General features: G+C 35.8%; 1 protein-coding gene across 4 annotated transcripts in view; it reads right to left on the minus strand.

Annotated features, from left to right (window-relative positions):
- Window positions 1–1417: 1417 nt before the first annotated feature.
- The window catches only part of TLCD4 (TLC domain containing 4), a 65778-nt gene continuing 48527 nt past the window's right edge, over window positions 1418–18668 (minus strand). For all 4 annotated transcript variants that reach the window (XM_007116137.4, XM_024119911.3, XM_028489104.2 and 1 more), the window contains one exon: window positions 1418–6498. In XM_007116137.4, coding sequence (XP_007116199.1) covers window positions 6180–6498 — 319 coding nt within the window. In that variant the 3' untranslated portion in view covers window positions 1418–6179. The remainder of the gene's footprint in view (window positions 6499–18668) is intronic.

The following is an 18668-nucleotide window of genomic DNA, read 5'->3' on the forward strand; positions in this document are numbered from 1 at the left end:
TGTTGAGACATACTCTACCACACTTCTGATAAAATTATACCAGTTTGCTTCTTATGGAATCCAAAACACATAAATACATAGTCTTCTGTGAAGTATAATTGATGATGTCAACAATGACATGGACTTTTCAATTTCATCCAACAGATTAAATCACTTAAAGCCAATTCAAATGTATATTTACATATTTGGAGTGAAGAGTAACCTAGAAACTGAAATTTGTTCAAACACTTATTTTAATAGTGTCTTTTGGAACATGTTTATTTTCCTTGAAAATGAAGCAGAACAAACATGAATATTACAACACATTTTTCCCCTGTATATCTCCATGAGAAGAATATTTCTAAATACATGATAACAACTGGTGTAACCAACAGTAAAGGGAAGAACCATTCTCCAAATGCCCAATGCACCTCACAGAAAGCATACAATTTAAAAAATGATACTTTTAGCAAAATTTTGATTTGAGTCAAATAGGTTATTAAAATTTAGAAAAGAATTTGATTCAAACACCTATAAACTAGGTAGTTTCTATAACTAGTCCTTTACAACAGTACTGGGACATCCACAGTATATCAGTCACTCTTAGGAATGGTGAAGACATTATTATTTCTCTTAACATAGGGCTAATCCATGAAATACCAAAACGAACAGTTGGAATAAAAATCACATTTCAACTTACTATGATGTATCAAGACAATTTAAGCAGGAGTTCACTTCTTTGCATTCAGATATAACTCCATATTGTTTTAAATAAATGCAAATAATATTCATTAAAAATATTTTAGGCACAATAATGCAGACACTATAAACTCAAGCTCATAATTTCAAAATTCTCCCAAATAAAATATCTAATGCAGAGTCTATGATCTTGCATGTTATTTAGTTGATTTTCATTCATTTTCAAAATTTTGTAAGAATTTTTATTTTCTAGAGCACTACACGTTCAGAGAACATCTTTATAGTTACAGGTTGTCACTAATCTTTTTCTACAAAAATAGAGTTGCTTAAAAATTTATACCAATTTGCTTTCATTTTCTATAAATATTTTAACAGTTGTTAAATATCAGAATGCCTAATAGAATCATTTAAATTAATCCATGTAGTCAAAATATTTAATACGTAAAACGTCTAGCAAAAGTTTGTCATTTAATAAATGAAAAATTCATCATTTAATAAATGAAATGTTCTGTCTTTAACTACTTGTATCTTTCGTAGGTGGATAAAATCACAGAACAGCAAAGTATAGCTCCTGTCAGTTTTCAAATTAAATCTATGTCTAAAAGTTATTATTACAAAATCAAATAATTACCCCAAAATCTCATAACTCATCCCAGTTACAAGTTAGTAAGGGTATTATCTATGCAAAAATTCCTTGAGTAAAAAGTAGACATAATCATATTAGAAGCAAACCAAGCAAGAAACAGAAAAATATACAGCATATTTTATTTAGTTATATTTTTATGCCTCATTAACCAAGAAGCAGCAAATACCTTAATGCACACTTAATTACAGAAAGAATTACATAAAGATATAAAGGAAAAAACATACAGATAATAATTAATGAGTTTTCAGCCAGAGGTATTTATATCTTTGAGATTTAGAAGAAATTTCTTTTTTTTTTTTGGTCTTAAATATCAGGCCTGATTTCAAAACTGTCTACTGTTTAGAGGGAATCAGTGTAAACATTTTCAATGCAAACAAACCAATCTTTAGCTTCACTGCCACCCAAAATATCTTCCAAAGAAAGGTATGACCTTATCAAAGCTAACAGAGATAGTTAAGAGGTCTGGGCTAAAAAGGGACAGGGCTCAAATCCTTGCGTGTCGTACTTTGGAAAACACCCTGAGTAATACACTCGCTGTAAGCTTGTTTTTAAAAGAAACAGGACCATAACTAAGTTTGCTTGATTAAAGAGCAGGACTCAGTAATGCTGCCACAGGCTAGCACACCCTCCTCATAACACAGAGCTACCTCGGTTCCTCCTCTGCCTGTCAGAGGGTCTGAGGAAGAACATTTAGATAATTTACATGCTTGCAATGAATCCCCAGCTGAAACATGTTATAAAGCTCTTATTGCTAAGCCAGTTTAAGAAAGAGACTACGGATGTTTCTCAATAAAACCATAACATTATAAGCTTTGCTTGGTGTTGTAAGTAAGTATTATTAAATGTTAAGTGGCTTCCTATAGCCTCTTAATAAATTATGGTTTGTTCACTACTGAAACTTACTGCAATGTTTTTTGGGGTTTTTTTTCAATGAAAGAACATACTTGTGAACTTTTAAATTTGCCACAATAGACTGGGAAGCTTACAGGTATGGGGAGGTCTCAAAAGTTGACATAGAAAGGTGTTAGTATAATGGAGGGACGTGCTGATGAAGTCTTTAGGGTATGAGGAGGAAGAGATGGAAGGCTCAAAGGACTGAGAGAGAAAACTTCTGGATTGAAGGAGGAGCATCATGGCTTTTAAGGGCAAATCAGTCATGCTGTCTCCTCCAACCCCAGGTCCTGCTGGCTTTTCCTTGGTCTCACACATATCACACGTGTTTTTCATGTCAGAATTCACTTTCAGTAGGTTTAGTGTTTCTATTGTCAACCAGCTGTGGTTAAGGCTGGGAAGGTGTGTGTGTGCCCCAGGCCTCTCAGCACAGGAGGGGTCTCGCTGCTGTGCTGGTTTGTACCTGTTGAGACATACTGTACCACACTTCTGATAAAATTATACCAGTTTGCTTCTTATGGAATCCAAAACACATAAATACATAGTCTTCTGTGAAGTATAATTGATGATGTCAACAATGACATGGACTTTTCAATTTCATCCAACAGATTAAATCACTTAAAGCCAATTCAAATGTATATTTACATATTTGGAGTGAAGAGTAACCTAGAAACTGAAATTTGTTCAAACACTTATTTTAATAGTGTCTTTTGGAACATGTTTATTTTCCTTGAAAATGAAGCAGAACAAACATGAATATTACAACACATTTTTCCCCTGTATATCTCCATGAGAAGAATATTTCTAAATACATGATAACAACTGGTGTAACCAACAGTAAAGGGAAGAACCATTCTCCAAATGCCCAATGCACCTCACAGAAAGCATACAATTTAAAAAATGATACTTTTAGCAAAATTTTGATTTGAGTCAAATAGGTTATTAAAATTTAGAAAAGAATTTGATTCAAACACCTATAAACTAGGTAGTTTCTATAACTAGTCCTTTACAACAGTACTGGGACATCCACAGTATATCAGTCACTCTTAGGAATGGTGAAGACATTATTATTTCTCTTAACATAGGGCTAATCCATGAAATACCAAAACGAACAGTTGGAATAAAAATCACATTTCAACTTACTATGATGTATCAAGACAATTTAAGCAGGAGTTCACTTCTTTGCATTCAGATATAACTCCATATTGTTTTAAATAAATGCAAATAATATTCATTAAAAATATTTTAGGCACAATAATGCAGACACTATAAACTCAAGCTCATAATTTCAAAATTCTCCCAAATAAAATATCTAATGCAGAGTCTATGATCTTGCATGTTATTTAGTTGATTTTCATTCATTTTCAAAATTTTGTAAGAATTTTTATTTTCTAGAGCACTACACGTTCAGAGAACATCTTTATAGTTACAGGTTGTCACTAATCTTTTTCTACAAAAATAGAGTTGCTTAAAAATTTATACCAATTTGCTTTCATTTTCTATAAATATTTTAACAGTTGTTAAATATCAGAATGCCTAATAGAATCATTTAAATTAATCCATGTAGTCAAAATATTTAATACGTAAAACGTCTAGCAAAAGTTTGTCATTTAATAAATGAAAAATTCATCATTTAATAAATGAAATGTTCTGTCTTTAACTACTTGTATCTTTCGTAGGTGGATAAAATCACAGAACAGCAAAGTATAGCTCCTGTAAAGATCTGACTTCAAGTAGCATGGCAGCTTGCAGTGTCTTTTTCATTTCATGTCTGTTCTATGAGGAAATGCATAGAATCTACTTTTGGATATTGAATCTGGATATTAAATTAACTATCATGAAGCCAGCATAAAATAAGAATTGCTGACTAAGGAAGTAACAACCTTTGGTTCAACACATTGATATTTTAATTACACTTACTTAGTGAGGGGTTATACTGCAGAAAGGTGCTGTTGGTGAAAGTAAAAATGAAGTTTCAAGCATGAAATAACTATAAAAATGGAAATTGCTATATGGAAACTAATATATAGCTTTATATTGTCTTCCTTTTGATGGTGGGTTTAAAATCTGTGTTCAGAAGCTACAGAAATATCCAAAGTCAAAAATATTTATTTCAAGTTTTGTTTCTTCCTAAAGGAATGAGTTTCCAAAATAGTTTTCTAATATAAATGTTTTCCTTTTAAAAAGCCATTTTTCTTGCAAAAGAGCAAGAAAAGAACAAGATAAAACCACGTGCTTTCCTACCCCTGCTAAACAACCAATACATGTTTAAGTGCCTATGTGTAGAAGGCACTAAAGTTAGTAACAAATTATCAATGTAATATTAGCAGATTTAAAAACAAATACCTATATTTTATATTACTTTAATTAAGTCTTTCAAAAATAAGTGTACCTGGTATAAGCCGATCAATTTCAATTTTTCATTTAGTTACTGACTGAGATCTCAATTACCTTCTTCAAATGTTCTACAATGTATCAGGCCCTATCTGCATTGGACAGCCAAGTCAATCAAATCACATTAAATCAAAAGTCCTGAAATATCCAGCTAGCCTCCCTTCATCATCATAACATGGACAATAAGAGTAAGTCACACATTCTCCTTCAAACTGAGAAACTGAATGAATTAGATCTTTTGGTTTGGGTTCAACTAAATTCAAGTATTTACCGCTGATTAATTTTTTTCCTTAGGTAAGAATGATCATTAAAGTACTTGAGAAAAATAAATAAAGGCAATAATAGCTAACTATATAATTCTATATTTGGGTTGTAAGGACCAAAGCAAACACAAACATACCCACACACACAAACAGAAAATATAAGTCACCAGTCATTTATCCTCAGATAAAGCAATAATATTGATAATCAGAATGCTTGGATTAAATTATCTATTGTTTTCCTATCCTTTAGGAAAGGCACAAATTCAAAGCACTCAAAGTGCTATTTAAGCAAAAGCATGGGTGTAAATTGTGAGTAAAATATGAATACTGAATTTTTTTGGAGTTTTGGTCTCATCAAGAAGAGGCCTACCTTAGGAGCATGATAAATACATATTGCATAAGATTTTGGTGCTAATGATGTTGGGTTCTGAACTCAGGGGAGGTTTTGCAAATAGAAATAATATATTTTTCATAGAAAAAGTGCAAGGGACGCAGATAGAGACAGCAGTGTTAAAGCTTTTTTCTTAATGATTCCTCCTATTAGCCCAAATAGTCATCTAGAACATGCATGTTTAGAAGGAAGAATTCATCTCTTAAGGAGCTCTATTAGATCGGTCTTAAGCTTTACTACAAAAGAAAAAAGCAATAATTTGATAAAATGTTAAAAATAGAAATAATAAAGTGATGTCAGAAAAATCTGAAAATGCAAGAAATATTTTCCATAACTTAACTAATTAAAGATTCCCCAAATAAGCAAAATACTTCATTATTAGTAGATGACAGCATATCTAAATGAAAAAGACATCACTTCTAATAGCCTAAGAAAAAGAACATTTCAACAATTTGGAAATTAAACACTACACAGGTATTGACAGCCATAGTAAGAAATGAGTGCAATACAACAAAATGTGGAGAGCTATCTACGGATTTAAAAGCAGTTCCCGTCCTTTCAGCAACACAGGTGACATAAAACCAAGTGCACCAAATTAGCATAGTCATGTTTTCACAGAGAAAAATACCAATGCCGGTTAACAGATTTCTAAAAAGATTCACCACCATATTTATACATTTTTATTTAAACCTTTAAGATTTTATCCATGCTTATAATGCCGAAGAATATCAGAAAATAAATCTTCAGATAAAAACTAAATTTTAGTTTCTCTTTTCTAACGGTTAGGAAAAAAAGGACATTGAAACCGAGAATAACAAGTATAATTAATAAAGAAGCACAAGAACATGCCAAGAATTCAACCTATCAGAAGATATAATGTGGGTAGTAATGAAGTATGCTTATCAATAGCCCACTTTTAGTCAAGTTTTCCATTCTGAAGACTCTTTTTGGCTTTCTCTTGTCTTATGAGAGAGACGACTTTGATGCACCCCTTTGAAATTTTGATCATCCACATGACATTCATTACATCCAAAACAACACAAGTAGAGATCCAGGAACACTGAATTAAAAATCCAAGCCTCAGGTAGGCTTCTGTTCCTAACACAGAGTAAATGTAGCCATAAAAAGGAGGTATTGAGGCAATCCGCACTATGAAGAACACCACAGTCATGAGTATTCCATTGATGACATTAGCCTTGGAAAACTTAGGATACTTCAGAGCCTCAAAGAACCACCTGGGAAAAAAATTAAAGAAACATCACATTTATTCTGCATCTCTGAGGATTAACAATTTCTAGTTTTTCGTTTTTAAAATTCAGAACACCCCCCTAAGATTTATATGGCAAGACAAAGGGCCTAGAATGGTCAACATAATACTGAAAAAGAATAAAGTTGATAGATTCACTTTCAAGACCTACTATAAAGCTACAATAATCAAGACAGCACGGCATTGGTAAAAGAAGACAGACCGACCAATGGAACAGCATAGAGAGCCCATAGACAGACCCACACAAATATACTCAACTTACTTTTAATAATGGTGTAAAGGTAATTCAGTGGAGAAAAAACACTCTTTTTAACAAACAGTGCTGGAACAACTAGACATCCATATGCAGAAAAATAAACCTAGGCAGAGACCTCACATCTTACACAAAAATTAACTTGAAATGGACCACAGACTTAAAAGTAAAATGCAAAACTGTAAAACTTCTAGAAAAAAAACAGGAAAAAATCTGCATGATCTGGGGTTTGATGATAGTATTTTAGATATAATACCAAAAGCACAATCCATAGAAGAAAATATAAGTTGGACTTCGCTAAACTTAAAAACTTGCTCTGTGAAAGGCACTGTCAAAAGAAAATGAAAAGACATCCAAACACTGGGAGAGATTGTTTACTGAATACATATATGATAAAGTACTTATATCCAAAATAAATAAAGAACTCTTAAAGCTCAGCAATAAAGAAACAACCTAATTAAAACATGGGCAAAAGATCTTAAACACCTCATCAGAGAAGATAAACAAAAGGAAAAGAAGCATATAAAAAGATATTAAAAATCATGTGTCATTAGAAAAATGAAAATTAAAACAATGACATACTTCTACATATCTATTAGAATGACTACAATCCAAAAATCTGACAATACCAATTGCTGGCAAAGATGTGGAACAAAAGAAACACTCATTCATTGTTGGTGGGAGTGCAAAATGGTAAAGCCACTTCAAAAGACAGCATTGCAGTTATAATGCTAAACATTCATAGCACACAATCCAACAATCACACTTCTAGGTATTTTCTCAATTGATTTAAAAAATATGTCTACACAAAAACTTGCATGCAAGTGTTTACACCAGCCATATTCATAATTGCCCCAAACTGGAAGCAACCAAAATGTTATAGGTTGCCTCATAATATTATTCACAATGTAGTACATGAATGGATAAGCAAATTGTGGTATGTACATACAATAAAATACTATTCAGCGATAAAAAAGAACAAACTATCAACTCATGTAACACCATGGGTGAATCTTAAATGCATATTGATAAATCAAAGAAGCCAATCTGAAAAATGCTACCTACTGTATGATTCCATTTATATGACATTCTGGAAAAAGCAAAACTATAAAGACAAAAAAACAGATCAGCGGTTGCCAGAGGTTCAGGGAGAGCAGGAGAGGGTAGAATAGGTGTAACACAGGCAATATTTTAGGGTAGTGAAACAATTTTGTATGATACTGTAGTGGGGGATATATGACATTATGCATTTGTCAAAACCCACAGAACAGATGAAGAGTGTATGCAAATTTAAAAAAAATCAGTAGGAGTTTGGGGCATGCCAGGCAGAATGTAGCCTGTAACAAAAGAATCTAACTGCATTCCAAATACATGACATAGCCTCACTGGAGGGAGTGGGGTAAAAATAGGTGACCTAAGTAACTTTGAAAATGAATTAAGACTGTAAGACTAAAGACAAAAGAAACTGTACATAGGCACTTTGCTCTAGATGGTAAAATTGTTATCTCATGGGGGAAGAGGTTAACAATTCTGAAACCATTATACATGTATACTGGGATTTAACAAATAAGTAAATTTGTCTGATGGTGAAGTGGGGACCAGATTTCTCATTGTGGGAGTGGAAAGTTACAGATAATTGAATGCAAAAGACTAGATTGATCCATATGATACTGGATTAGAGTTGGAAACTTCAGTATAAACTCATGCTTAGTTTAATACATATATACAGATGGACATATATAGAAATAATTATAGATATGTGTGTATACACAGGTTAGTACATTTCCAAGTTGTCAGCTGGGAGGGCATAGAAACAATGATGCCCCAGTAACAATGAGCATACCCAGGGCCCATATTTTGGTTTCTAATACCATTGTCCAATAAAAGAAAACAAGACTCCTTGAGAAATGGCTGATCCTAGCGCTGGGACAGAGAATACACAATATAAATCTAGAGTATTTTTTTTAGTGTCAGAAAGTAAAGAAGTGCTCCAAAAAAGATGATGAAGTATGTCAAAGGGACACAGAAGACAACTGAAAGAGCTCCCGATGGCAAAAGTTGTAACAATTTGAACAAAATAAGTAATATAGTATTGGATTCAAACTCAAAGTATAAAATAAATATCCATGAAGCCATGGTAATATAAATGAATGAATGAGTGAATGAATAGGGGAGAAAAGGTAAATATCCTGTACAGAATAATTGCAAATAAGTTATGTAGATATTGCACCCTCAAAGAGGTGAAGCATAACTCCCCACTCTTCAAGGGGGGACTTCGTTACAAAGAGTTCAGTATAGAAGGCAGCAGGTGGGGTGGAAACAGTAACTTTAAAATTGAGAACTCTTACAAACCCTACCTCAGCCAGGTGAACAAGGTAAACAACAACAGTGATAATCCACGTTTATGCATGTAGTCCCGATATAACGTGATGAGAATGGCACTTTACTTCTGTGGTCTTCCTCCAAAAACCCCATAACCTCACTCGAATCATGAGAAAAACATCAGACAAACCCAAATTGAGAAATATTTTACAAAACACCTGACCAGGACTCCTCAAAACTGACAAGGTCATCAAAAACAATGAAAGTCTGAGAAACTATCACAACCAGGAGTCTGAGACGTGACAACTAAATCCAATGTAGTATCCCGGATGGGATCCTGGGGCAGAAAAAGGACATTAGGTAAAAACTAAGGAAATCTGAAAATACTATGGCCTTTAGTTAATAATAATGTAACAATATTTGTTCATTAATTATGACAAATGTACCATACAAATGTAAATATTAACAATAGGAGAATCTGAGTGTGGGGTATATGGGAACCCTTTGAATCATCCTTGAAACTTTTTTAGAAGTCTAAAATTATTCTTAAGTAAAAAGCTTATTTGTAAAAAATTTAATGAGTATTTGTTGTATTCTACTTTTTCCTCCTTAAAAAAAACTATCTTGCCTAATGTTACCTCATTATATTTTAGAGGTTAAGTTGTAAATGTAGTAAAATATACCCATGTATCTTAATATTCAATTTGACAGAATTAGACATGACTAAGCTAGAAAATGCTCAACTTCAGAAACTAAAAATTAACTGTCAAAAAAACCTTAAAATATTTTACTGAGATATTAAAATATCAAACAGAAATAATTTGTAGGATAAGAGGGGTATTACAATTTATAAGTATATGTAGGGTGACAAGAGAAGGGCTAAATTATTCAACGCAGTTAAAAACAAACTATTTAGAGAGCAATGCTCAAATTAATAAAATAATATCACAAATAGGAAAAATGTCACTGAAGCAGTAAAGTCAACATCTTTTGCTCTGTCCAGATCTCCTATCCTCCAGACTTCTCTACTCCAAAGATTTCCCCTCTGATCCTCAGCCATTCCTTTCTTTGACTACACGGTGGCCTTGGGTTTAACCAGAAATACTGTACCTCAAACAACCCATCCCCTTCTAAGCACAACTCATAGTACCCCATATTTCTCTTTACCCAATTCCATCTAAATCTCTTTTTTGACCTCCACTCCCAAATCCCTCACTACCAGCCTTTGATTCACTTCCTTTCCTACCTACCTGAACTCAGTTACCTTCAGAACACACATCAGCACCCTCAGTTCTCTTGCCCCTTCATCCATCACCCTGCCCATCCCCAGCTTCTCATCAGGCCACCTTTCCATAGGCAGAGTATAGAGGGAAGGTGGGAACTGTATTCTGCAGTCAGAAGGCCCAGGTTCAAACCTGCTTCTGCCACTTAGCTGCTGTGTGGTCTTACCTCTCTGTTACTGACCTCTATGTCTCAGTTTTATCCCTACAAAATGGGCATAATGATAGCACCTCCCTTACACCATGAAGCTGTTTTGACACAAAAGAACTCCCCTGTACTAGGAGCTCAATCAATAGCTATTATTACTCACCAATATTGATATTAACATAAATAGCATATATGTAACTTAAAGAGCTCTGAATTTCAACTGAATTCTCAAATTTGCTTGGCATTCCTTTTACTTAACTCCACATTCTCCATAGAATTGCTCCCCAACCTCTGTCTCACCAATCAAGTCACTTCCCTTCCTTATTCACTTCTACTTCTCAATCCCATCAGAGGAACTGGCCTCTTCTACTACTAAGGTATTTGAGTCCATCAACAATGAATTCCTCAAACTCTGATCCCAAGGCCTCAAATCTTCTTTTCAAGCACCTTTTTCTCTATATTCAGATGAAGGTTTCTCTTGCCCTCTCCAAGGCCAATTGCTTCTGTACCCATGCTCTGTGACTTTAGGCCATCAATTATCCCCTCTCCGTTGCTCCATCCAGTTCCCCATGTATAGATTGATTCTTTCTTCTCTCTTACCAACATGCCCGATTCTTTCTAATCCAAAAAATTTCTCCTCCTGTTTTTCTTCACTATTAAACTCTTAAAAAGAGAAGTCAACAGTGTATTCACAGACATTCTGGCTATACTTCACAACTCAGTACAATATGATTGCATTCCCCTACAAAAGAAATTGGTCACCAATGGCATCCCCATAACCAAGACAGCGGATTCATCTCAGCCTTCATCCCAGGTGACCTTTCTATAGCATATGACACTGCCAACCATCACACTTCCTTTCTCCTCTCCTGATTTCCATGATACTATTTTCTCTTGATTCCCTACCTATACTTTTTCAGTCTCCGTTTCCTCTGCCTGTCCCTTAAATATTTGTGCTTCCCAGGCACACTCCCTTCCATATGCTCTACCAAAAGGCCATTTTATACATTCTCATGGCCTTAAAGGGGTTCAGAACAAGCTTCCCCAAATGTGCCACTTTGGCATGCAGAATATTTTGAGCTGAAAGCAACTAAGACCCAGCAGACTCAAGAAAAACTCCTACCTCTCCCTGAATTACCTGAAAGAATTTAGATAGGTGTCCTGGCCCACAAAGAGAGCTATTACCAAGACTTAACTTTTTATCTGAATGATCTATCTGTATGGCAGGACAAACATCTAATTACCAAACATCTGCTCTTCTTATCGTCCTGTGAATCACCCTCCTCCACACGGGCCCCTATCCCACTCCTTAGCTCAAGATGGCTTATAAGTCTCTATTGCCCAGCTTGTCCTTGGGTCTCATTGTCCTGTGGGACCCCCACATATATGTAATTAAATCTGTTTTTCTTCTGTTAATCTGCCTTATGTCAAACTGATTATTAGACCCACCAAAGAACCTAGATGGGTAGAGGAAAAATTCTTCCTCCTCAAAGTCTCAAACACCCTGACAGAAATCTCTGGTTTCAAGTCCTCTCTTAAGTTCTACTTGTAGTTCCATATTTCTGATTTATTGCTGAGCATCCTCACCTGACAAATCACCAATTCTCAAATATGCCTAAAACCCAACATGCATAAAAACAATACCCCACTCTTTGCCTAACATCCCTTTCCTCCATGACCACTACCACAGAAAACTCCCAATATGAATCAGTGGGATCACCATTGCCTTAGTCATCCAAGTCAGAAACCTGGAGTCACCCTAGATTGTTCCTAGTCTAGAACCAAGCCCGATCCATTTTATCTCCTAAGATTCTTCCTAATCCTTCCCCGACTCATTCCATTCCATCTTCTGCCATTATAATTTTTGGTCCTCGGTGTCTCTTACCTAGATGACTGCAATAACCCAACTGGTCTCCCTTAACTCTACATTTCTAGTCTTTTCTCTTTGATGCCACAAGTCCTACATTATATTTAGCCTAGACTACTTCCTGTTCTCAGGCACTTTGTGCATTTTCCAAATTTTTCATTGTCTGGGAAGGTGATTATCTAAAAATCTAGACTTTAAGAACTTGTGCTTTGGCTTTACTGTACAATCACTGCATTTATCTTTGGCCAATTTTTCCATGTGACTGGTGCCTGATCTTTAAGCCAGTCTCTTTCAAAGGAAAGAACTCACATATTAATTCAAGTTGAAATAATATTTATATAATTGTCCTTACCTTTCTCTCTCATGTCAGAAGGACCACTTATTTTACTGGAATCTACCTCTTCTTAACTAATGAGAACACCCCTTCATTCCAACAGATAAAGGCTAACAGTTTGGGAATATATGTATTGATGCCGAGAGGGAGAGGAGCAGGAGGAAGCAAGAAGACATGCATGTGGGATGGAAGGAGAGAGGGAAAACACTGTCTTTCACCACCATCCATAGTTATTACTTAGATGGGTAAAGAAGAAAAGACACTGAGGACCAAAAATTATAATGACAGCAGGTAGAGTGGAATGAGTGGGGGAAGGATTAGGAAGAATCTTAGGAGATAAAATGGATCGGGCTTGCTTCCAGACTAGGAACAGTCTAGGGTGACTCCAGGTTTCTGACTTGGATGACTAAGGCAATGGTGATCCCACTGATTCATACTGGAAGCTTTCTGTGGTGGTGGTCATGGAGGAAAGGGAGGTTAGGCAAAGAGTAGGGTATTGGTTTTATGCATGTTGGGTTTTAGGCATATCTGATTGTATGTGTGTGTAATCCTCCCCAACCCCACAGAGAAAACTCTGTCTTTGGTCATTTAGCACTTCTTCCTCCTCTTGCTCTTCTAAAGGGACTTGGAGCTTTTGATTAAGTTCCCTGGGAGTTAATTGTGCAGAGTGCGGTACTAAGCACACGCAGTGTAAAAACAAGGCATTAGCAGGTATAATTCACATTTGGAAAGAGGAGAGAGGGCTACTTTCAGGTAGAGAAAGAAAGAAAAAAAGAGGATGGGAGCAAAGGATCCATCCCCCTATAGGGTACCGGTTTGGTGACTTTTAGGAGTTGAGAGTCAGAAGTGTGAGCTTTGGGAAAGCTACAGGGTCCAGGAGATACTATGAGTTCAAGAGGAATGAAGAGACTTTTAAGAAGTGTTGCTGTAACAAACTGGAACTATGTTGACATCCTTGGAAAAACTCCAATAAGGATTTACATGTTGTACTGTTGCTGGGACTCTACATGGAGACTGGGTCATGAGCTGACCCCTGGGTTTTATCTTGGTTGCAAATGTAATTCTTTCAGGCATGTGAACACTGTATTTAATAAATATTAACTCTGGAAATTTAGGAGTTCAAAACTTAATTTTAGAAAAGTTGTCCTCCATCCCAATATTATTCTGGCTCCCCTTCTACTTCTAAACTTTTCCTTTATTGTATCTACTCTTCCTTCTCTTATTTCTCAATTCTAGACATTCAACTTTACCTTTTAAACACCATCTTTTCTCATGGCTTCAAATATAACCTCTATCTGATCATTTCAAAATCCCTCTCTACGTCTTACTACATTTCCACTCAGATGTTCTGTTTGTCCACTAACGCAGCATCTCCAAAGCAAACTCATCATCTTCCTGCCTACTCTTCCTAACCCTCATCTTTTTTCATTCTTCTAAGTCCAATGTAGAAAATATCTTAAACTTGTCTTTTTTTCCTCTATCTCTAATTTCTTATTACCAATTTCACTTTTTCTTCCCTCCAAAATCTTTATTCCATCATATCTACTCTATCATGACAGCCTAATTTGGGCTCCTATTTATTTCCTGGACTAATGAAATTACATCAGTCATTCACACAACTAAGAGCTGTATGTTAACCTTCTAACCCAAGCTTTTGCCTTCCATCTTACAATCTATCCCACAAATACCAAAAACTAGAATTACTCAGTGCTATTTTCAGAATGTCTTTCTCCACTAGAATACATTCTCACTGTCCACTGGTCAAGTTCAATCAGCTTTCCCTGGCACTCAACACCCTCTCTATTCACTATCCTCCTAAAACATACTCTTTGATCCTACAAGTCTATGCAGTTTCTCTTTCACATGGCATGTTTATTCCACTTTTCAAAACCTTATGTTCATGCCTTTCTCCCTTCTCCCTTTCCCATCCACTTCTTAAAAAAATCCTAAAACATTTAAGAATGTGTCCCAATTTCTCTTTGAAGCCTTGCATGACAGACATCAATCAATAATGTCTCAAAATGTGATTCATGGGCCCCTGAGACTTTTGGGGGAGTCTACAAGGGAAAACTATTTTCATAATGATACTAAAATATTATCTGCCTTTCTCATTGTGCTGACTTCTATTCTGATGGTGTAAAGTACTGATGGATAAGACCATTGGCATCTTAGCACAAATCATAGCAGTGGTACAAAATGGTACTAGTCGCCATTGTAATCTATGCCACACATTTGCAGTTAAAAACAAACAAAAAAAGAGGGGTTGAGTGGAGAAGTTTCACTTAAGAATGTCCTGGATGAACAGGACATTCTTCTTGCCCTTTTTCACACAATGTCTTATTTTACTAGCTCATTATTTTGCATTATTAAGTCCTATTTTCTCAAACATAGACATGACACCAGACACTCTAGTGAAGCTCCCTGAGGCAGGGACTGGAACATTTAGGTACTGGGAAGGTAGTCAATAAATACTGAAGGAACATATTAAGGAGCATAGGTACAAGTTTTTATAAGGTATTTAACCTTAACAGCAATTCAAAAATATGTCCTCATAACAGTTAAGGGCATTTAGGCAAAAAAGAAGTTACCACAATTAAATTACTTTTTACAAAAAGAAACCTGAGGCACGGGTATAACTCAGCAGCTGAAAATTAACTGAAGCCCAGGTGTCTAACCTTTGTACCCCACCACATGCATCCCATGTGTCTTCTTAAATTATACAAAGCTCTAAAATAGAGAGAACATAAAAATATCACAAACTAAAGAAAACAATTAAACTATGGAAAACTCTAAAAGTACTTAAGTAGCTGTGCTAAATTTTGTCATAATCTCCTTGCTGTTCCATTATACCATTTCTTGCTCATATTCCAACCCCACTTCTCAATTTCTTAATTTACAAAAGACTCGAAGCTTTTAAATAAAGGTATAGCATAGCTTTTTACTACAAAATTAAAGAATAAGTTAAACTCTCTAATATTATGATTTTTCAAAAACAGCTTCAAACAGAAACAAATTAAAGTTCCTTTAAGTGTCAAGGTTAATTTTCTCCAGCTTCAAAATCTCAAATCTGAATCATCTTCAAGAGACAGAGATTGCTAAAGCTTAACTGATCACCTCTTGGGACTCATTTATTCAAAAGCAATTAAATGGCTACTATGTGCCAGATGATATGTGGATACTGAACCATGCAAAGTTCAACAAAGTTTGGCTCTGGACCTAATGAAACGCAGAGATAAATAACGAACAGGAAAAAGAGAAAGAGAACTTTACAATAATTTAATTTATTAATCATAATGGTATAACTGTGTGTCACTATTATGGAAGCACGGGTGAGAGACACCCAGCCCAGTCTGGAAGAGATGGGGTTTTGTGATGGAAATGACCCTTGGGCTGAGTCATGAAGGATAAGCAAGGAGCCAGGAGGCCTTTCTAGCACAAGGACAAGTTGGGATGAGAGGAGATTTTTGAGGAGGAATATGGCAGAAAGAGAGAAGATAGCTCTACTTGGAGAGCTTTCTGCATCACATTACAGAGCCCATATTTTATACTGGAAGCAGCAGTTGCCACTGAGAGGATCTAACCAGGAGGCTACGTGTTCATTTTTGTGTTTTAGGGAGATCGCCGTGGAAGATAATAATACAGGAGAGGATGAAAGGGGAATAGGACTGGAGGCAGGCAGACTGCCTAGAGCAGGGATCAGCAAACTTCTTCCATAAAGAGCCAGAGAGTAACACAAAGTAAGGGGTTTTGGAAGCTCTACCGTCTCTGTGGCAACTAATCCACTCTGTTATTGTGTGAAAGCAGTCGTGGTAAACAAATATGCATGGCTGTGTCCCAATAAAGCTTTATTTGTAGAAACAGGCAGCAGGTTTGGCCTTCAAGCCTTGGTTTGCTGACCCCAGTCTAGAATAGTTCTTTTCTGTCCAAAACAACTTTCTGCAATAATGAAAATGGTCTATAGATGTTCTACCCAATTCGGTAGACACATGGGGCTAGGAAGCACTGGAAATGTTACAAGTTAGACTGAGGAATTAAATGTTTAATTTTATTTAATTTTAATTAAATTAAATGTAAATAGTCACATGTGGCTTGTGGCTACTCTGCTGGACAGTACAGGGTTAGAGGCTGGTTCAGGAGCCCAGGCAAGAGATGATGAACTAGGGCACTGACAGCAGAGATGGAGAGGAAGTGGCCAAGGCAAGAAATGTTTAGGAGGTGATACATAGGACCTGGGATGGAACAAACACAGGTGAGGGAGAAACAAAGATGATTCCCACATGTTGAGCAGAGATAACCAAGAGAATGGCCAGGCCACATGCTGAACAGGAGCATATAAGAGAATACAGAGGGAAATATGTTGCATTCTATTTTAGACATGTTGATTCTGATGTGCCACCTGGGAGGAGAAAACACTTGACTATAATACAAAGAAGTAGGTAATATTAAATATGCTTTATATAGAGAAAGCAACTGTAGTACAGGAATGCTACATAACTTAGCCAAGGTCAGAGCAAGTAAGCGGCAAGGTTAAATTGCAGCTTGAGCTTCTATGATTCTAAAATTCATGCATAGTTCATTACACCACATTGAGCAAATGGGTAATAGCTGGAACCTTGAAAGCACAACTCACTCTGGGAGAAGCACAGAGAAGATTGGTGGGCCCAGAAGAGAGCCTTGGGGAACACCAGCATTTAAGGAACTGTCTCCGACAAAGAAGACTGAGAGAGGATGGTCAGAGAACTACAAGAGTAGTGAGTGCAGGGTCATGAAAGCAAGGGGAGTTATGGCATTACAAGAAGGAGGTGGCCAACAGCATCAAGTCCACAGAGAGATACAATAAGATAGGCACCTAAGAGAGTTCATTGGATTTTGCACCTGGAAGTCAATGGTACCTTTAATGAAATTGTTCCAGCAAAATGACAGAAGAGGAAACCTAATTTTGCTGGGTTAAAGAACAAAAAAGATACTACAAAGTAGATAAAGAAAACATAAACTATGCACTTCCAGTGCTGAGTAAATTTTAGCATATTGAATATACACTACATTTAGCACTTACTGCATATGTACTGAATGACAAGCACTATGCCAGGTGCTTTACACACATATGTAAACATATAACAAAACATATAACCACATAGAATCTTCACAATAAACTGTAAGGCCTATAGGTATCATTATCCCTGTTTTATAGGTAAGAAAACTGAGGCTCAGGAGGATTAAATAATCTTCCACTCACACACAATGGTAAGTGGGGGACCTTGAATTTAAATCCAGGTCTTCTGCCTTCAGAGAACATGCTCTTTGCTCTCTATACTTTCACATCATCGGAGTCTTTAAAAATTGCAGAAGGACTCTTATTTTAAAAATTTTAAATGGTCAAGCCTAAGGAACTTAGTATCTTCTTGAAGAAATAAAATTATAACATATGAAACACTGGCAAACAATATAAAACAGTAAATTAGTACCTGGGAAAGCAGCAGATCTGTAATCTAATCTCTCCTGTTTGGAGGTGGAAGGACCATCCCCTTCCATCTTTGGCAAGAAAAAAGGGTGATGAGGCTAATTGCTTGGTAAGCATACTAATGGTATTTGTAGTAGAAGAGTCTTCATCCATGGAATGCTTTCAGGATATACCTAGTCTAGTATTGCTTATGATAAATGAACCTAGAATGTATGACCCCTGTCCCAGGAAAGTTATATAAGCTATGTAACTATCTGAGTATTAAATGGAGATGGCTTCATAACCAAGAGAGCTCCTTCCATGTCAGCAATATGAACTATACATATCACTTAGAGACCTCATAGGTAACCTCATTCCAGAGTATGCCCAGTGCAAAAAAGACCTAGGGAGCCATGCTGAAGGTCCTGAACATCTCCTTGCTTTGCCAGTATCTCGTGATTACTTGTATTCTTGAGATTATTAGTAAGGATTGA

The sequence above is a fragment of the Physeter macrocephalus genome, chromosome 4 (genome assembly GCF_002837175.3).
Source record: "Physeter macrocephalus isolate SW-GA chromosome 4, ASM283717v5, whole genome shotgun sequence".
In the NCBI taxonomy this organism is placed as follows: domain Eukaryota; kingdom Metazoa; phylum Chordata; class Mammalia; order Artiodactyla; family Physeteridae; genus Physeter; species Physeter macrocephalus.